The following is a 21,785-nucleotide window of genomic DNA, read 5'->3' as shown; positions in this document are numbered from 1 at the left end:
TTACCCATTATTAAGAAAAAGTTGGGATACTGCAGGAGGGCTTTAATATAGGACTGTCCCTTTAAAAATGGGACATCTGGTTATCCTAGTCAGGAAGGAAGGTGAAGGAGTTGATTTCATAGAAGGTTTTCAAATGTGTTTTTTCTTCTATGACGCATGGGACTGTCTGTCATAGCCACTTGTGCTGTCTCTGTTTGGGATATAGATCTTGGGGGATGTGCTTTGTTGTAAGATTTAAGGGTAGATTGCTGTGGCTCCATTTTGCTGGGCACAGTTCAGGAGGAGACTTGTTGCAGTATCACCCCCTGGACCAGCTATTCTTTCCCTCCTTGCTTCCCTAGCCCTCAGCCATGTTGTGATAATTTTAGAAGTGGGTGTATCTTGATCATTCAGCCCATGGGGTAACCAGGGGATTCCAATTTTTCTGTGAAATTGCTTGCCTTGTCTTGCTGTCCAAGAGAGAGAGATGGGAGTCTAGACTTTCTCTATATGAAGCATCTCTCCCTCCCTCCCTCCCTCCCCGTCCACGCCCGCTGTGGCGTTCACAAAAAAAATGTGTTCTTGCCTCCCAAAAAACACTGGCCATATTCATGCTCCCTTCTCTCACATCCCTGTGCCTTGCACCCCCACCAAATGTCTACAGATATGTTGGCCCGTATTTATTTAACAAGGGAAGTTTTTTTTTCTTCTTTTTTCCCCACCATGGGGTTGGAGGTGGGGGGTGGAGAAAGAGGGCAAAATTCTTCACTGGGAGCAAATCTCATTTTCAAGAGTCCTGACAAAATGAGCCATAAAATTACAATATTTCAAAGCGCTCTGTAATTCCAGTGCACATGGCTCTTCATCACGGAATCTGAAAGCTCAGAAAATCTAAAACTCATTAGATTAAAATAAACCACCTACTGCGAGGAAGAAAAGCTTATTTATCAATATCAATTTACTTCTGATTACCCAGCTCTGCAATTTGTTGTTTTCAGGAATTATGACTTGTGTATTGCTCATGCCAATGTAATTTTTTTTAAAACTTTAGTTTACTTTTCTGTAAAATGTATTTATTTTAAACACCCAGCTAGAAACTAGTGGTAGATTCCTGAGCAGGAGGAGCTACGAGCAAATTGTGACAAAAAGTGAACCATTTGTCTTGCAAAAGGTCCACAAGTTATTGGAGGAAGTGGGGTGGGGGACCTGCGTGTGTTAGTAAGAGCTGGGGCTCTGATGCAGTAGTACAATGGGGCAAGGATCTGACCAGGGAGCTGTGGCAGGCACATAGTAGAGGTGGGAAAAACATTCCGGTCATAGAATTGGCCTTGGTTGGAGCTCGACCCGCATTTATGCAGCAGAAGTGGTTTGTACAAACTTTCTACAAGTTTCTTGTCAAGTTGAATCCAAATGTGTTTGCAGTCTGTAGATACTAGTGAATGTTTACAGGCTGCAATTTGCTGATGCTTTTGGAACACAGCTTGCATTCACAATTAGAGGTCACATGGGGAAACTGGTGTCTTTCAGTAGAACCACTTCTTGGTTCTGTCAAAGCTGACAGGTTCTGTCCCACGTGTTCTCACCAGGATTCAACATGAGGTTAATTGAAAGGCTAACCATTTAAAAAAAAAAACAATTTCCAGCTGAACTTGGTCATGGTTGCATGGCTTTACTATGCACAAATCTCTGAATAGAAATTCAGTATGAGGCCATGTCTACACTGCAAAACTATGCTGGCATAGGGTATGTCTACATTGCAGCAGCAGATCTATGAAGCCACAGCTGTGTCACGGTAGCATCCTACATCAATGGAAGGGTTCTCTCTGTCAGTGTAGGTAAGCCACTTCTCTGAGGGCTGGTAGCTAGGTTGATAGAAGAATTCTTCTGTCAATCTGGCTGCATTTATAGTGGGAGTTAGGTTGACCTAACTAAGTTGTGTACACAGCATCAAATTGTTCACAGCCTTCAGCAGTGTAATGAGGTCACGTAAGTTTTAGGTGTAGACTAGGCCTTTGATGCAGCCTGTGCCAAGAGAAAGAGGAGTTGTACTGGCATAGCCACACCACTTCCCTAGGCAATGTTTAGCTATGCTGACGGAGCACTCTTCTATTGGCATAGGAGTGCTTATGCTGGGGTTTTGCTAGCATAGCAATTCAGCTGGGCCTGGGTGTCTTTGTGTGCTAGCCAACAAAGCTGTGCTGGCATAAGTTTGTAGTGTAGACATGGCCTGAGGTGCCATGGGATCACTTGGGATCCAAATTTAATTCTGTGTCCATTTTAAGTAGTTAATCTGGCAGTATCTTAAATAGTTGTCTTAATGCACTTGGTGATTTCCCAGTGATCATCAAAGCTCTGGACAAACATTAACTAAGATAAATGTCCATAGAATTGCTAGAAGTCAAGGGACATCTTTCATTTATGTCTGAAAGAGGTGCTTGAAGTTCAGAACTGAAATCTGATTTGAATCCAAACTTCTACCAAATTTGAAGATATTTTAGGTTAATTGTTTTGGCTCAAACCCATTATAGAGAAGCTTGAGTAGCAAGGCAGATCCAAAGTTTGGGGTCCAGAGTGAGGGGCTTGTCATCTCTAACTGAAGACAGGAGAATAGTACATTCATACTGAAGATCAGAATTTGGCCCTAAATGTTTAAATATGGGTTAGAAAGTGTCAAGAAGCCCAATTTAAAGTTGTCTTTTGTCTGTCTGTCCATGAGTCCCATGCCATGGTTCTGTATGTGGCTATCTAATAACAGAGCTTTACAAAGGAAGTTCTCCTCTCATAGGCTACTGATGTTTCTGTATATGTGTGTTTTTGTTTTTTTTTAACATCCCTGATTCATACCATGATTCCATTGTGGATATTTTGTTGTTGTCATTGCTGATGTGTTTCCCCATTTAGGGGTCTTTCTGTCTACATTTTAAAGACCATTGTCATGTTGAAGTCTCCATGGGTTAGGAAGAGGGATGTGTTTTCCACTCCCTTTGTTCCTCAATAATTGGGAACAGAAGGAAGAGAGAAAGCCAGGTGTGATGGGAAAATTACTGCAATGGTGGCAGTCAGAATGCCACCACAGAAGAAGCCTCCTTGACAGGTGGATGAATGCCACATGCACATGGACACACAGATCCCTATTGGGTTGCCAGTGATCTTTTTTTGCCTTTTCTAAAGGAAGCAAATACCATTAGTGGGTAGCCCCAGCTGTCGTTTTCCAGCTGCAATTATTCTGTGAATGGGGGGAGGGGGAAAGGGCATGGGGTGGAGGCTCGTTAATTGCTTGATGTACGTCTAGAGAGGCGGTTTGGGGAAGGGAACTGAGAAGGGCTGTTTACTGAGCAGTTCCTCACACAGAAGCCGTTTAGGAAGCACTTTTGATTTATACTTTCATTTCTTCTTTATGCTCTTGGAACAGCATGCCGCAAACAGAAAGACTGACACTGTAAATTAAAGACACAAATATTGTGGTGGTGTTTGGGAAAGAGAAGACCAGGTGGGGGAAAGGGAGGTGGCGATTGTAGGTTTGGGATTATAAAAATGCCAGCAGCAGCCCAAATGTTTCTGCATGGCTGCCAACAGGGCACAGGCAATGCAGAAGCTGCTGCTGTTCTGACGAAGGCAATTAAGGGTACTTTGTATGTATAACAACTCCTCTTGCACAGAAGTGTCCCAACAGTGCATTTAAAATAACCGATACAGGTGCACAGCCCTATAAACTGCCACTTCCCAGCCTGATAACAGTACACAGAACAGCAAATCCAGACGTGGCATATGCGGGTGCATCAAGTCCTTAATTCTTCTAGATGAAACGCTGGCAGCTTCTTCACCACTTGTTGCCAATTTCACCTTGATTAATTTACAGCGAGGGCATGGAATGGGGAACTGGAGATGGGCCTTCTGGGGTGACTGCAACTCAATATAACTAAGTGAAGACTGAGTCCCTTGAAAGAGCATTTTTATCATTGCACGCTCTGCCCCATAACAACAGGCTTCTGAACCAAAGGCAGAGATGAGCTATAGTGATTTCTAGGTAGGCACTGAGCCAAGAACATAAACCCAGAAGATGTATTACTGCTACTAACTGGAGCCCCAATCCTGGAAACTGGCCCATGGAGGTAGAAATTCAGTGAGGCTCTACACTGTGTGAATGCAGATCTGATTGCAGGCTTGGGGCCTGTTACCTAAAATGCTACCCCACTTCTAGCTAAGGTAATCGGGGTGCTGCATATGTCACAATAAAACGCTCACATTTTCTCTATCAGAATATGCAGCACAGAGTCACCACTGTAGACCTAGGAACGACTGAGAGGAAAAAGGCTATGAGTAAGGGCCAATATTGTCTCGCTAAAAGTCTCTGTGGGAGCACAGATGAACACGTGTAGCGAAATGGATGTCACTGGGGAGTGTGGTGTACATCTTCGAAGCACACCATTATTGGGTGATCAGAGCATCAAAATCTGAGCAGAAGTTTCAAGTAACATGCTGAGCAGGTGTGTCTGTGTCACCCTCTAGCGGCTGGATTGCTTAGCAGCTTGAGTCTACTACTGCCCCTAAGCTAATGGAGCTTGTCATTTAACTTAAACAGTAGCGCCTCCTGCTTTTAGATGCAGAGGTCCCTCAGGTGACCCATCCAGAGCCCTTATTAGATTTATATATACAAGAAACTATATTTCTACAGTGAATTCTTTTAGCAAAGAATCTCTTTCAGGGACAAAGCACAATTAACTATTCTCTCCAATGCAGAATTTTTAAGTTCTCCCTTGAAATTCCTAAATCCACAATATCAAAACAAAAGCATCTCTGGAAACCAGTGTGAAGAAATGCAATATTAATGAAGACAATCAAAATGGCATTTCAAGCAATTACTTATGTAATGAAAAAGTGACTTAGAATATACAACATTCAGATTATCATTCAATTTAAAAGGGAGGCTGTCAACTGTCTTTATTTCTAAATAATTTGAATGGTTTTCCCACTGACAGTTTTAGAAACACACTCCGAGAAGCTGGAAAATAACATTTCACCCTCTCTGGCTTGTGGTGGCCCCAGTTGAAAACCACAAACGCAGTTTTCTCGTCTTGTGAGTCTCATGCAGCAGACAGCAGCAGGATGGGATGTTTTGTTGATGTCTCCATTTGGGCCACAGCAGCATCCTCTCTGGTGCCAGCAAAACATGCGCTGCTCTGGAATTAGGGTTACTTGATTGCATGCTGGAAAGGGACACTCGTACTTTGGTTATGATGTGTCACACCACAATGGCAATGCTTTAAAGAGGACCTGCAATGGAAGAAAATGGGTTTGTGGCTTTTTGGATTTTCCTCAGCCTGGTAGGTTGTTGGGGGAGGGAGAGAGTAGAAGGCACTAAGAGGGGCTTGTGACAGAGTGCTTGGGGAATAGCAGCTGAGCCAGCACTCTGGTCACTGCAGCTCTAATTAATTACTGCAGAGCAGATCTCACTTAAGAAGAGCTGCGCCTAACTGATGGGTGAGGAGAACTAAGTGGCTAATTAAGCCATCCGGCAGATAGTACAAAAGGCATGGGAAGGAAGTGGAATGGGAAGAAGCAGATTGTTTTCCCCTGCTTGTCTCAGGAGCTGAGGGCTCAGTGGGGGCTGTAGGTGTAAAGCTCTATAATGTACCAGGGTTATGGGAATGCACATGGTAAACAAACTACATGAGGTGTTTTACCAGCAAAAAGATCTCTAGCGAGCAGGACCTGCCACACAGCTTAAGACGGGTGTGTGGGGCATGGTTTGTTGCAGGTCTTGTCTAGCCTGTTTTTCCTGGTTGACTCCATGAGGACTGAACTGGTAAGAAATACCATGTAAGTGAAACCTGATAAATTGAGAGAGAGAATTTATTTATATTTGAACACTTCAGACTTTAGTTAATATCTATAACTCAATGACTGAAACATTTGGGAAAAATACTAGCTTATTTAAGATTCAACATGCCTGCTCCTTCAGTTAAAGACTGAGAACTCTCAGTTCGCATCTGAAACCTCCAGGGGCGGCTTCAGGCCCCAGCACGCCAAACGGGGAAGCCGCGGGACCAGCGGACCCTCCGCAGGCAAACCGCTGGAGGCATCCTGCCTGCTGTGCTTGGGGTGGCAAAATCCCTAGAGCCACTCCTGGAGACCTCCACCGAGGTTCATGATTTCCAAAGGATACATTGTAGAAAATAAAAAAGGTAGAATTGATCCCAGTTTTTTTCTGAAGTACAGTGTTGCTGCCTATAGCATATCCTTGAGTGCTCTAGTTTTATGAACCAGAGAATGGTATATTCATCACTTCCCTTGGAGGGGAGCTATTCCACACATCTGTCTGACAGGGAGCACTTCCATTTCTAATAGAAATGAGGGGGCCCCACAAGTTTTGGCTTTTCAGATTAGCACGAATCCTTTAGCAAACTAACTGGACCCTTTTAGTTCTGTGCTGGTGGGCTGGAAATCTCCGCTTCCAGTCCCAGCTGGACAGGTGAATGAGAAATGGGAGAATCAATGAATGAATGCTAACGTACCTTTCCATTTTTAAATTACTGTTGGTGCCCAAACCTTCCTTACTGCTGGGGGTAGCATCTCTTGCTTATTTTCATTGTGTTATTTCTAGTCTCCTTTGGTCTGCGTTGTGATGCTCCTTCAGAGAAGGAGAAGAGAGGATGCTCTTTGACTGAGGGTGTGTGAATAGTATCCTGGAAACTTTCATCACAAATGAGGGAGAAGAGCATAGAAGTTGGTCTAAGATCGAGAGAGAGAGAGAACCCCTAGTAGGTTCATAACTCTGGCTGCTTACAACCTGGGTTGAAGGTGCTGACAGTGGAGCTGTCCCTGGCTGACCCTTAGCAGGACAACAACAGAAGTCCCTCTTATTGCATTGTGATCACTCTCTGCCTCCCTTGCACCACTGCCAGTGCAAGCTACTAGCTGAGTTAAAAGCCTTGCTGGATTCCATGTGAGTTCACCACCTGCTTGATCACAGCAGCAGGTTTGAAAAAGCAGCAATACTGAGGGAAAGGATTCAAGTGTACAGGATGAGTGAGAGTGGGGGAATTTGCACCTTCTTTAGGAATGGAAGAGCAAGGGAATGCATGATTGAGAAGAGGAAGTTTTGTCCTGTGATGGGCTAAATATATGGGTAATAGCACTGGAAGTTGCTCAGTGGGTTTGATCCTGCGAGATGCTGAGCACTTTGGTGGCAATTGAGAAAGGAGCACATAAGCACCCGTTTAACTTTTATGCACATGAGCAGCCCTTGGGAAGTGAGGCATGTGCTTAAGTGAGTTATTGTAACACGCAGGATTGACTTCAATGTCTTGTTGTGTAGGAAATCTTCCCAGAATTCAAGTGGGACAGAGACTTGCAGGGCCCTCGCAGTTCGAGGCACAAGTTATGTCAATTTTGGCAAGATGGTGACACCTCCCCTCCTCCCCACCTCCAGCAAATAACTTGATGGTGATAATATAGATTCATTGGCCCATACACTGAGCTGTCATAAGGTGAGGTGACACAAACCAAATGCGAATATGCAGTCTGGAGCGAGGGGGGACACGGAGAGAGCGCCTCTATATGATAACTCATTAAAGTAAGGTCCTGTCTGCCTGTTTGTGGTGATTGCAGTCCAAGTGGAAGTTCCCCATATCAAAGCACTTTATCCAGGATCCACGGCTTTATTAATCTATCCCTTGTGTACAACAGGTGTTACATGAAATGAAGTTTAGTGCATTTTAGTAGCTATATACATGCTTTTATGTCAAGCTCCAATTACTGGACCAGATCCCTGTTAGCCTAAGCCAATATAGCTCTGTTGAAGACTGTGGGGAACACTGATTTACAACAACTGAGGATCTTGGCCTTAATTTTACAGCATCCAGAAATGTGGTCAGTGATGTACAGATAGATCAGTCGGACATGAGAATCCTTACCCATGCTGAATCAGTGGGACTCCATGGTGGCTTGAGTCTGCCTGACCAGGTTGTTTGCAGGAGGTAAGATACTAGACAAGACGCAACAAGAGATCATAGCAAAGGAAGGAGTGGTAAGGTGGGATGGGAGATGAGAATGGTTACAAATAAGTATACTTGATTGTTACGTATATATCTTTTGTTTTTTTTTTCTGTTTAAATGTATATACGTACACACACACTCTGTGTGTGCATAATACCTGCATAATGTATACTTGTCTCCAGGACAGTATATATTTTACTATCAATCATATAATTCAATTTTATTTTGATCTCAAATACAAATTTTCTGTGGTTTGGAGGTTTGAATTTTTTTCCTCCCCCTTGTCTGACCATTCTCAGCATTTCTGTTTGCATTTTTAATTCTGTGGTTTCTTTGTAAGAAGCCATGTGCTCTGTTGATACTAGTCTGGGAAATTCTAGAAGCTAAGTGGGGTGCTAGAGTGCTTATTTGCATGCTAATATATTCATTGTTCTTCCAGCTCATAACTATTTCACAGCAGTGCTGGTGTTTTGAGAGCTTTGAGTGTGCTCATGTGTTCTCCGCTATTTTCTAAATTGTACTTCTAAATTCCTAGTGAATTTTTAGTGATTCCAGTCCTGGTCTCCCACACAGTTCTGCCAGTACAACTTGATAACTCACTGCTATCCCAATACTGGGCTCCCATACCACACTGCAACACAACTTTAATCCTGACCTCCAGCGTATCACAGCTACCCCAACCCTCTCCTTCCTAACAAGATGTCCTGTGCATCTCAGCCCAGACATGCAGCCCCCCTGCTGCGCCAGTCTGGAGAGCTGTCTCCTGAGTAGACACTGCTGATCATGCTGAACTGTGTAATGATTCTTACGATGTAAGCAAACATCCACTCGAGACTAAGAATAAAACATTGCCCTCCTTTTGATTTGTGACATGAGCAGTCATTTGACCCTGGTTTCCAGCTACAGTGGGACAAATTCATCCATTGACTTCATAGAATTAAATCAGGGATGACTCTGACCCAATACTTTTAACCCTTCGATTCCCACACCTGGTTTACACCTTGGTGTGTGAGGTGGCGGAGGAATGAGGTCTGCCATAGAACACACCTGTATGGCATGCAGTCATAAGGCTACTGCCTCTAATACTTCTAGACATATCCTGATTGAATTAAGATAGGTAGGAGTAGTAAAGTATTTTGTCCTAATGCTATTCAGATGCAGATTGTCAACTGAAAGGAGGAGTTTGGAAAGCAATGACTTGTCAATCACAATGGAATTGTGTAAAGAAAGCAGGGTTTGGACTACCTGGAGCAGGAAGGTGGTAACCACTCTCTTTGGCTATAGTGAGCCTATCCCTGGAATACAGGGTTTTGTTCCTGTCACCTCAGTAAACACTAGACAGATTCCAATAACTATTATGAAATAACTAGTGAAGCAGGGTTATCAGAGCTAAATATAGTTTGGGATGATGAAGGGAGACCTGATGACTGTAAGTGAAGAATTTCAAACCAAAGAGGGAGAGGAGTGGTTTAGAATAATCCAAAAGCCTATAAATAGGAGGAATGAAATTTTAAAATGAGCAAACGAAAATTGTCTGGGCATCAGGAAAGGTTTTCCTAACAGTGAGATCTCCGATTGTAGGGGGGGAAATCTCCCAAAGGAAACAGCAAAAGTCCCTTCTCTTGGGACATGTACAGTTGCTTTTAATGCAATATTAACCTGTAAGGTCCAATCCTGTATAGCCAGAGTTATGGACAAGATAATTGGATGTAGGTCTCTTGGATCTCCATGAAGCTGTGTAATTTAGCATTATGGACCTGATCAGTACTTACCGTGGCTTATAGATATCTCTGTTCACCATCATCTGAATGCCCATCAAGAGGCACCCTTCTGCTTCCTGTGCCCAAACAACATATCACCAGGCACTGCCAGCTTTAACCAATTTCTTGGGTGAGGTTGGTGATGACTGCGGGATGGGCAGCAGTAACTGTCAGATGGTATTTTTCATGGACTGACTATTTCTCTGTCTCCCCATAGTCGTTCTGTGGGGTGAAGGCTGAGGTTTTCAGGGATTACCCATCTCCTAAAAGAATGACCATGGTTTATCTCCTTCAGCCAATACGTTGTGGACTTGCTGCCTGGGTGCGTGGTAATTGTGTTTGCAATGTCGTTGCTGTAACCCATGTTGGGAAGGGATTTTGCCCCCCATCTTAGCTGCACAAGTGTGCTTTGGGGGAAAGATGTCATCCACAAAATTGACTAGACTTGAAATATTTAATTTGCCTCTCCTCTTCTTTGTCAGGAACCATGAAGTGTCACTTTGCTGCCAGCAACTTTCTGCTCTCCCTCTTGATCTTGGAGCTCGTCTGTTTGGGTAAGTAAAGTTTCCCTCTGTTCAGTTATCCTTCTTTCCTTTTCCCTGACCCATCTTTCTATTTCAAGCTTTGTGGTAGCACTTAAAAAGCTTAACTGTTGCATGTCTGGGGGTTTATCTCTGGGGGCACAAAGACTTCATCTTTCTACTGAATATGTGATCTCTCTAGCCAGCTACACTGTGATTGAACCTATTGTTACACAGATGCCTTTAAGAAAAGTCACAGAAGAAACCAGCCACCACTCCAGAAAATGTGGGCTAGGCAGTACATAGATGCTAAGTGCTGTGGGGCTGGGACTGTCTTATGTGTTTATATGCATAGCATGATGGGGCCCGGCTCTGTGATTGGGGTCCCTAGGCACTACCACAAGAAAATAATTATTATATTGGGGGAGCTCAGTTCTGACTGAGTCTGTCAGTTGTTGATAGTTGATGCTTATCTGCCAACAGGGTTTGCTGTCACCGTAGTCCTAAAAGAGAATCAGGGCCTGCAGTTTTTTGTCAGTTTCACACTGTGATATGTTAGATTGAGAGAGAAATATGTTCCCTTATGAAAATAAGACCTACTTAGAAACTACATGAAGTGTGTACCTTGTTTGTTGCATATTGTTCTGCTGGAAGGTATTGAATGAGGCGTCAAAATGCCTGCAGACTTTCACACATTACAGATGCATACAGCTCTGAGCAGATGCGAAATCTGTATCTGCAAAAACAGTCTGTTGTTATAAAGTGGATACCCGTGGATTTGCAGGGCTCTGCAGATACATGCCAAACCAGCTGGCAGCTCCTGCGGGCAGTTTTTGTACCAATGTTGGTATTGGGTGTTTACTCTCTGTTTATGCACTGTGGACCAACTCCATCCCAGACAGCGTATGGCATGCTAGTTTGTCCCAGCCTCCACTGACCAGTTTTCAGACTTAGAGGGCAGCATTGGGCCACTAAGGAGATGTTAACACAGGGATAAAAAACCCGCGGCTGGCCTGTCAGCTGACTCTGGCTCGTGGGGCTCAGGCTCCAGGGCTGTTTGGGCTCAGGCTGGAGTCTGAGCTCCGAGATCCTGTCAGGGTGGAGGGGCCCAGAGCTCAGGCTACAGCAATTTTTAGGCCCTGTGAGCCCGAGTCAGCTGGCTCTGGCCAACCATGGCCGTGCTGTGGGGCTTTAATCCTTAAGTGGCACTAGAAAGAACTGTAGGTTAAATCCTTGGTCATCTGGCACGTGGGAGTGTGTTAAGTGTATTATACCCATTGTCTTGCATCGTGCCTCTCGCTGGCAGGCAATCAGCTGAGCTGTTGAACTGGCCATTCACGCTTAAGGAGGGAACTTTGGCTAGGGTGGTGAAAGCTTCCCCATAGATTTCAGTCTGTTTTACCCAGGGGCTGTCGTGTTTCAGCAGGCTCACCCTTCCTCTGGAGTGGTTCTCCTTGGACACGCCACACATGTTTGGTAGCCTGAGGGTGCTGGCAGCAGAACTCGGGCTGGATGCAGAGCACCTGAGGATCTGGCCCACTGACTTCATCTTCTGTGAAACAAACTTGCAAGCAGTTTTACATGGCTAACATTCAACAAACCAAAATACTGAGACAAATAAGCAAAGTAACATCCTGCCACAGGGTGATTGCCCTTTTAAGAGGGAGCAGGGCCTACTGCCCTTGTGATTCCTCCTGACTGCCCCCCAGATAGGCTGAAGAGAGTGCACCTGGGTTCTGACGGAGGAGACCAGGAGAGTCAGAGGCCGAGGTGGGAGAGAAGTGTCTGAGTGCAGACCTAGAGAATCGGGAAGAAGCAGGTGAGAGCTGCTGGAGTAGGGAAGGCGTGACCCAGGACAGAAGAGCAGCAGAGAGCTGTCAAGAGGTGCTTGGGAGAAAGCTCCAAGGGAACCAAGAGAGAGGATTTCTGATGAGACCTGGAAAAGAGCTGCTCTTTGGAACTGACCAAAGCTGGAACCTGACAAGCAGCAGACTTGGGCAGTGGCCCCCTGGGAAAAAGGAAGATCCAGCTTGGCCAGGGGAAGCCGAGCCCAGAAGCAAGAGGGCTGTTGCTGGAGGATGGCTCCCCGGTGCAGGCACAGAAACAGGCAGGGAGGCCAGGGTAATGCAACACTGCAGGAGCGGGGGCCATCTGGATGAAGACCTGAGTGGGGAGCTGCAGGAGGAGCCTGGAAGCAGGGGCGTGGTCCCCTAGGGATGTTCCCTGAGCAGGGGTTGGAGACTCAGGCAGGGAGGCCTGGAGAGTGGAGCATTACGGGGAGCTCATTGCAGGGAGGCAGTGGTAGAAAAGTCATGAGATTGGTCACTCTCAGAGGGAGGCCTGGAGTATGGGGCCCGGGAACAAAATACTGCTGTTGACTCTTGGCTGAGTGATTTGGAGGCTGTGTCAGTGAAGCAAGGAATGAAAAACCTGCCATGTTTATATCTGCTTACTGTGGGAGTTGGAGAGTGGGTTGACCATAAGGGAATTACTGCATTTGTGTATATTAATAAATCATGCCCAGAAGCAGGCTTTGTGTCAAACACAGGGAGACTATGTTCTTTCTGTGGACAGACAAAAAGGGAAACTGAGGCTGAGTGCACCTGTCATCCTGCAGCCTGCCTCTATAGGGTGCCCCCAGCAGGGTTGCCCTCCTTAAGTAGCCAGACTATAAGATCACATCCCTCTGAATGCTGTCTTGTTTTTCTCCCACATTTCGACTCCAGCATGATTTTAGGAGCTCCTCTCCTCACGATTTCCTAGAGTTAGGATTAAAGGGATTAGAAACTTGCAGATGCTACACAGCATGAATTCTAGCTCTCCATTCTCAAAAGAGTGCCCACTAAAAGCTGCTGAGAGCTGAAGGAGCAGTGAGACAAGGAATGTGGGGGAGGCAGCTTAGGAAATACAGGAGCTGGTCCCCTACCTCAACCAATTTGAGGAATCTGGAGGTGCATGTCTGGAAGCCTCCCATTTTGCCCAGTAGAGGGCAGTGGTACACATACCGAGACCTAGAGGGACTGGGCTTTCTCTATATTGAGACTAAAAAGAGACCAGCCAATTGTGCTTGAACTGTTATCAGTATGCTAGGTATCCCTTTAGCTTTGTGTCTCTCAAAAATTAATATCACTGAATATGTAGTACATATCTAGTACTAAAGCAATATTGCTAGGGTGGAGGGGCGGCAATACCATTGGCACTGATAACTGAATTGTCTTTCTTTCATTTCAGTGTGTAGTCTCTGAATATCACATCTTCTACCTTCCTCCAACAGCCACATGATCTACCTGTATGCTCCTGCACTGCAGGGTTTGTTAACAATACTGTAAGAAACGTGTTTCAAAAGGGAGCGAGCACAATATGGGAGATTCCCCCATCACCTCCCCCCGACAAATTAAATTCAAGACCAGTAATGCTTCCCCCTGTGCTTTTTTGGCAGGGGGTTGGTGGGAGTGGAGGATGATTTAAGCGAGGGGAGAGACTTCTAGCTGAAGTCAGCGGTGGTGGAAATCTCTAACATGCTCAAGTTGGAAGGTTAGCTCAAAATTTTCAAATGTGGGTACCTAAACTCAAGCACTTACACCTATTGGTGGAGACTTAAATATGTGGCATGATTACCAGAGGTGCTCAGCCCCCACAAACTGTCCTAGCAGGAAAGCATTCACATCACAAAAAGACACTCCTAAAAGGACCAATAAGCAGGTTTCCACCCAGCAAAATTCTCAGTCCCCTTTGCTGGTTTCCTTCTGTGACCACCATCATCTTAATCATAACTAGGAACCTCCAGAGAAACAAGCAGCAGCCTGTCCAGCCTGAAGTAAAGTGCTAAGCCCCAGAGCTGGGACTGTAACAGACTCCTGTCCTCTGTGGAGCAAGCCCAGAAGGGAATGTGTGACACCCAGTGAACATTAGCATGCCTGCTTAACATCTAGAAATGCCAAGCTGTCCCTTAGCACAGCAGGAAAGGGAGAGGTTGGGCGGTGGCATTGGCTTTCTCACTTCTGCTCTAGACTGGGAGCTTCTAGCCAGGAAGCCTTTCTTTAATGGTGTTACAAATGGTGGTGTCCTGTATAGACTAGGAAATCCTCTTCAACCCCAGCGGAGAAGGGACTGAGGGAAATCACTCTCCAGTAACAACACTTGTTAGCAACAGATGATCATTTTCCTTGGGTAGATAGTCAAAAGCCTTTTCCAGTAAGAGGGTAGGGCACAGGGCCACTAGTTCTCATCTAACATGCATCCGACGAAGTGGGTATTCACCCGCGAAAGCTCATGCTCCAATACGTCTGTTAGTCTATAAGGTGCCACAGGACTCTTTGCTGCTTTTAGTTCTCATCTATTCCTGATGATCATGCGGTAGGTAAACACTGTGCCGACGGAGTGTGGGTGGAAGGGATAATACTGTTTCTTCCTTATGATGTTTGTCCATACAGCAGATTACAGGGTGAGTAAATAAAACTTAAAGGAAATTAAAACAAGCAGACAGAAGGCTAATATGTAAAGTGGAAGCCAACAGTAGCTACCCAAGAGTGAGACCATTACCACAGCATGTGGCAGCACTTTTTCCTCACTGTTTAAGCAGACTTCAGCAAGAAGATTATTAAACTAATTGTTTAATATATTCTGTGCAGTAACACCCATTCCTTAACTGTGAAATAGCTTTATAATCCCAATGGGATATTTACAGGTTCATGTAAACCTCACAGCAAGAAAAGGAGACTGCTCTGCTATGGACCCCCCTGAAATCCTCCTCTTTCCTGTTAAGCTGATGATGTCAGCAGCAGTTTGGCTCGTTTCTCACATGCACAAAAATGGTTAGTGACAAAATGTTGAGGAGCTCAGCAGCAGCAGCCCTCTAAAACTCCCACATGGCGAGGTAACAATGTAACACAATGCAGATCTCAGGCAATTTGAGAAGAGTCCCAAGCTTCACACCGAGGCTTAGCTGTTCAAGCAAGTTATTTTTGTCTGTACTTAAACCATGTGGTAGCCATAAAAGCAGAGTGGCAGTGTCCAGCTTTTTGGGAACGCTGATGTGTCGTCAATGCTGGGGATATAGGAGAAGCAGCTCCCGTACTTCCCTGGTATATTGTTGTATCTGGAGGCTCAGTGGCTCGACTATTGCTGCCTAGAATAAGCTTGTTGTGATCTCTGTATCGTCATGTCAGGCACAGGTGCTGGAACGACGGGTGCTGAAGGTGCTACTGCACCCCCTGGCTTGCAGTGGTTTCCATTATATACAGGGTTTACAGTTTGGTTCAATGGCTCTCAGTGCCCTCACTATATAAATTGTCTCAGCACCTCTGATGTCATGAGCCTCAGGGCCGGCTCCAGCTTTTTTTGCTGCCCCAAGCAGCAAAGAGGAGGGGTGAGGGGGAAAGCTACGATTGGCGGCACTTTGGCGGCAGCTCTACTGCACCGCTTCATTCTTTGGCTCTGAAGACCCGGACGTGCTGCCCCTTCCCATTGGCTGTCCCAAGCACCTGCTTCCTGCGCTGGTGCCTGGAGACAGCCCTGATGAGCCTGCTGCAAATGGTACCGGGTCATGTCAGACTCAAATAAGTTTCAAGTGGCTTATTATCTGTTGTAAAAGTGTATGGCGCCACCCCATGAAAATTGGGATTGGTGCGGGAATAATTGGTGGAGTGGATACTCTTAGCATGGGGGGTTATTTGCCTGTATGTGACTCTCTGAGAAACAACGTCAGTCATGTCTCCCTTTGATAACACTTAAAGTAATTGTTGTTTCCCCACTAAGACATAGTAGCACAAATGTAAGCCACATACTTGGCCCAGATTAAGTCCCCTTTGTGCTACTCCAGTGAGGATTTAAAGCTGACCTAAAGGGAAAGACCTGATTTCCCTCAGCAGCATAAAGCCTACATAGTTGTCTGACACCTGCTTCCTTTCACACTGGGGACAGGCAAGGGCATGGTCAGGGAAGGGAGAAGGGATGACCAGGAGTGCAGTCCCTGCCAGCCATCCCTGCTCCATAGAATGTTCTCTAGATCGGGGTTCTGAACCTTTTTCTTTGTGAGGCCCCCCCAACATGCTAGAAAAACTCCACAGCCCACCCCATGGTACAGCAACTGTTTTTCTGCATATAAAAGTCAGGGCCAGCATTACGGGGTAGGAAGCAGGGCAGTTGTCGGGGGGCCCATGCCACAGAGGGCCCCACAAAGTTAAGTTTGGTCAGGCTTCAGCTTCAGCCCCTGGTGGTGGGACTTCTGCCCCACAAGTGGGGCTTCGACTTTCTATCCTGGGCCCCAGCATGTCTAATGCTGGTCCTGCTTGGCAGACCCCCTGAAACCTGCTCACAGCCCTACGGGGTCTCGGGTCCCTGGTTGAGAACTGCTGCGCTAGGTGGGTCTAACATGCTCTGGGGGGCTATTTATCTCCTGGTTGGCCCCAGGATTTAGGGGAGTGGGAAGGTGCATTACAGCCACTTTTGCTGCCTGCTCCTGAGCACTTGCCTACTGTGAGCAGCTGAGAATCAAGTCTATATGTATATATTTAAATTGATTCCAAATAGTTTCTGGATGACTCCTGTTCTTCAGGCCCTGTATCTCTGATCTACATTTGTTTGTATCCCGAAGATTTCCCCCCACTCGCTGCACTTCTTTTTCCTTCCCATCTGAATTTTGACAGTCCATCTTCTTGGGGACAGCCATCACATCAGAGACACAACTCGCTCTTTACACTGGGAGGCACAGAAGAGAGAAGTCATGCTTCAGAACCCCACCTCCTTGCCCTGTCCTAGCTCTGTCCATCCCTGGGGTATCTAAGCGCTGTAGCTGGATCATGGATTGTCTGTGATCTGGCAGCTCAAATACATCAAACATCCTGATACAGCTGGTTTAGAAGCTGTAATCATGATTTCTAATATACTGTATAATATAAATAAGGCATCACGCGAATCAAGACGAATCTCTTCTACAAAGCCAAGGCCACTCCGTCTTTAGAAAAAACTGCCCACTAGGGGCTTGAAATGAAATGCCTGTTACTCAGAGGTCTGCTTTGTATGTGGCAGATGATCTCAGAAAGCTGCTGCCCAGCTGGGCGTGCAGAGACTTTAGTGGTCGATTATCTGCAAGCACTTTCAACTACCATTTAAAAAAATTGCATGGCCACAGAGAAGATCTTTTTGGTCTGGGAATTTTATTTTCCACCTCGTACGCTCCCATCCTGGAACACCAATCAGTATGCACTGACTTCTAACCCTCAGGAAAGGAATTAGCATTGAATGAACCATTTTGTCTGTGTGTGTTGTTTTTCCAGGTGCTTAGCACTGGAGTTCTCAAAGTACTTCACAAATACAGATCATGTAACCCTCCCCATGCTCCTGTCTGGTAGCCATGGGAAAAGCATTATCCCTATTTTAGGGAAAGGGTAAGTGACACAGGAGGTGGCTGTGGGAGCCCAGATGAGTGAGTACGTAGGTTTCCCAGCTCCATTCCTATATGCTAAATGCTTGATGCTCCTTAGGTCCTTTTTGGTTCCGTATTTCTAGAGGTGAATTTTAGCACTTTGGCAAGAGCACCTCCAAAAGCACCAGCTAGAACCAGCACATCAAAGCTTCCAACACAGATCTCTGAAGTGCTGGAACAATGTTTATAAAAGAGGAGCTGAGGGCCATTGAACTGAACTGTAAACGCTGTAGATAATGGAAACTACTTCAAGCCAAGGGGTGCAGCAGCACCCCCAGAAACTCTAGTTCCAGCACCTATGAGATCTCTGCCCCTTCACTTCACTGCAGCCCTAGGCTGGGAGCCTCTCCCAAGCTGTCTGTCAGGCTCCCTTGTGTGGGGATATCAGACACTTGGGAATAGACTGAAAGCACCAAACTTGTTTTGGCTGGTGTTGTGACAACCTGAATTTGAATCCAGTATTTAAAGAGGTAAGATGTTGATGTTAGCTATTGCCCCCAATCCCTTCTCTGCTCTGTATCTTCAATCTGCGAGTGCTAAATCTTCCTCTTTGCTCATTTTTCTTCCCCGTTATAAGTTTGTCACCTTAAGGCTGCAGAGGCTTTTTGTTTTCCTGCCTGTTCTCTCTTCCTACAGGTTTTGGCAGCTTGGCAATACATCACTTTCCTGCAGACAGATGATTGTGAGCTTTTCTCACTCCACTTGCCCCTCTGCCCTTTATCTCCAATGTTAGCAATTCACCATTCACTGCTATTAAACATCCCCAAACTCAGAAACTGAAATCAGTGCACCTTGTTCAAGCTGCACTGAACTGGTCCTCTCCAGAACCTTTATTTCTGGCTTTCTTTTCCTTTTTAGTTTTTGCTGTGTAATGAAACCAGTACTTCTCTCTGGTTAAGTGGCAACTCTTCCCTGCTCCTTCCTATCTTCTCCACCAGGCTAAAGCCAGCATCTGTGTGAGTCAGCCAACCTCTTCTACTGGCAGCACAGAGCACCCAGTGTTTATACCTCCTACTCCTATCAACACTTCGTGGACGTTGTTGTAAGCTCGCAAACCTTTACATCACAACTGATCAGCCAATGGAAAGACTTGGTCTAGGGTAGCCACCTGAGGTGAGAACCAAGATACTAGCTGGGAAGAGAGAAATGTTTCCTTATAACTGGTTTCACGGTATTTTGGGAGCATGTATGAGCAGTGTAATGTCTCTCTCTGGTGACTGGCCCTAGTGACTTTATAGCTGCTACTCGCGGTACAGCCCCGTGATCTGGTGGTTTATTTTGTTTGGTTTTGGGGGAAGAGGATGCTGATGATCCCGGGTTCAGTCCTCACTGACTGTGGTGGCTGTTGGTGTAACAGGCAGTTTGTTGCAAGAGCACCAGGGACCAACAGATACTTCAGCTGTAGAGTGTCTCTAGTACAGATCAGCCATCAATTGCTGTCTCCCATCTCCTTCACTCTGCAAAAAGGCCCTGGTCACTGGCTGCATTCTGAATCTGTATCTCTGTGCCCCTCTTAAATGAATCTGGTCTGAGTCAGCAGCAGCGCGGTGACAGGTCTGGGCTGCTACGGTATTCTTCCCTTTGTTTTGTTCTGGGCTGCTTTGTGCTTTATCTAATCTGCATCCTCATCTGAGCCCCCGGGGCAGAGGAGAGATGCAACTGGATCAAAAGGCTCCTGGCCCACTTCATGTCCCTACCAACCCTTCCTCCCCTGTCATTAATTTCCTTTGCATGGTGTCTCAGGGTCTGTCTACACTCCAGTACTACAGCTGCAGCTCCATGGCTCTACTGTAGACACTACAGAGACAGAAGGGCTTTCTCTGTGGCTATAGTAAATCCACCTCTCTGAGAGGCAGCAACTAGGTCTAAGGAAGAATTCTTCCATCGACTTAGCTGCACCTACAGTGGGAGTTAGGTTGACCTAATTACATTTCACAGGGCATTGACATTTTTTGGAGCCCTGAGCAGTGTAGCTAGGTCAACGTAAGTTTTAGGTGTAGACTAGGCTTAATTATCTCTGCAGTTCTCCCCACCGGTATCCGAACACCCTGTGTGTAAAATGAAGCTTCCCACTTTGTTCAGCAGCTTCTGGTTCAATCATGGAACCATGAAAACCAATTTCAATAATGGGCCCTATTTGTTTCTCAGGAATGAGACCGTGTAACCCTAGAGAGACATGGTGGGTTAACTCTTTTTGTGAGCCTGGCGTCAAACATATTTGTGGGCCCCCCTGGGGAATGATTGTAAAAGGGACCAAGGGTAAAATCACAGTGGAGCAGGAGCTAGGGTTAGTCTTTGGAGCAAGGTCAGGGGTAAACTGCAAGCACAGCAGGGCTGGGGAGGGGGTAAACGGGATCCCCCCCTAGCGGGTACCTACCTGATTCTAGTCCATTCTGTTTGTCTCTCTTTGCGCAGCAGCAGGACAGGTTCTTTTCCAGCTCTCTGGAGTGAGTGTTGGGAGTGGGAGGAGCAGAGGCTAATGTGGTTACTCCTATAACCAGACATTTAGTTTCCAGTCAGCACTGCTAACCGGACACTCAGGTCCTATTTTCTACTGGAGTTTCCAGTCTGAAACTGGATACCTGGCAACAGGACTGCCAGAAAAGCCTGAGGGGAGAGTGGGGAGAGGGGCAAGCAATCATTTTTAAAAGTAAGAGGGCTAAGCCTTAAGGGGGGGGGCAAGTGGTGGGTGGGCTAAACAATCTGCTTCCCCTTGCGTTTAGCTGTGACTCTGGGGGTACCTTTCCCAGACCTGAAGAAGAGCTCAGTGTAAGCTCGAAAGCTTGTCTCTCTCACCAACATAAGTTGGTTAAATAAAAGATATTACCTCACCCACCTTTCTTCTCTAATATCCTGGGACCAACATGGCTACAGCTACACTGCATACAGTGTGACTCTGTCTGCTATCAGAGGCAATTGGGTGAGGAATGGGACCAGATGAGGCCCTCAAGCTGTGAAAACAATGAGCAGTTCTTGTGGCACCTTAGAGACTAACAAATTTATGTGGGCATAAGCTTTCATGGACTAGAACCCAGTTTATCAGATGCATGGAGTGGAAAATACAGTAGCAGGTATAAATACACAGCACATGAAAAGATGGGAGTTGCCATATCAAGTGGGAGGTCAGTCTGAGACAATTCAATTAACAGTACGATACCAAGGGAGGAAAAATCACTTTTGTAGTGTTAATGAGAGTGGCCAATTTCAAACAGTTAACAAGAAAGTGTGAGTAAAAGTAGGGGGAAATTTGTATGGGGGAAATTAGATTTTGTAATGACCACTCCCAGTCTTTATTCAGGTTTAATGTTCTGGTGTCCAGTTTGCAAATTAATTCCAGTTCTGCAGTTTCACGTTGGAGTCTGTTTTTGAAGTTCTGTCGTTGTTGAATTGCCACTTTTAGGTCTGTTATTGAGTGTCCAGGGAGACTGAAGTGCTCTTCTACTGTTTTTTGAATGTTATAATTCCTGATGTCTGATTGTGTCCATATATTCATTTGCGTAGAGGCTGTCCGGTTTGGCCAGTGTACATGGCAGAGGGGCATTGTTGGCATATGATGGCATATATCACATTAGTAGATGTGCAGGTGAATGAGCCTCTGATGGTGTGGCTGATGTGGTTAGGTCCTGTGATGGTGTCCCTTGAATAGATATACAGACAGAGTTGGCACTGGAGTTTGTTGCAGGGTTTGGTTCCTGGGTTGGTGTTTTTGCTGTGTGGTGTGTAGTTGCTGGTGAGTATTTGTTTCAGGTTGGGGACTGTCTGTAAGCGAGGACTGGCCTGTCCCCCAAGGTCTGTTGATTTAAGGCACAGGATGACTGAGTGACTTGCTGCTGGCCTCATAGAGAGTTAGGGCTGACCCCAGGGCACTGCCAGCTGTTTGTTCCGAGTACTCCTCTACCACAACCTCCTTCCAAGCAAATGAAATAGGATAACATAAATTTAAAACCTTATTTTTCTTCATCCTTTCAGGTCTGAGCAATCGGCTGCCGTACTTCATCAACTATTTCTTTGACACATACCTGCTGATCAATGAGGATACCCCCGTGGGTGAGTGTTTCTCATTTATGTTAATGAGCAGGTTGCATTGTGTTTCCAGGCCTG

General features: G+C 45.8%; 1 protein-coding gene across 1 annotated transcript in view; it reads left to right on the top strand.

Moving 5' to 3' along the window:
• Positions 1-10,220: 10,220 nt before the first annotated feature.
• Positions 10,221-21,785, top strand: part of CDH23 (cadherin related 23) — a 508,967-nt gene continuing 497,402 nt past the window's right edge. Inside the window, exons 1-2 of the mRNA XM_075072614.1 lie at positions 10,221-10,291; positions 21,654-21,731. Coding sequence (XP_074928715.1) covers positions 10,225-10,291; positions 21,654-21,731 — 145 coding nt within the window. The 5' untranslated portion in view covers positions 10,221-10,224. The remainder of the gene's footprint in view (positions 10,292-21,653; positions 21,732-21,785) is intronic.

The sequence above is a fragment of the Chelonoidis abingdonii genome, chromosome 15 (genome assembly GCF_003597395.2).
Source record: "Chelonoidis abingdonii isolate Lonesome George chromosome 15, CheloAbing_2.0, whole genome shotgun sequence".
NCBI classification, from domain to species: domain Eukaryota; kingdom Metazoa; phylum Chordata; order Testudines; family Testudinidae; genus Chelonoidis; species Chelonoidis abingdonii.
The sequence above is the reverse complement of the archived record's forward strand: the minus strand, read 5'-3'. Positions and strand labels throughout refer to the sequence as shown.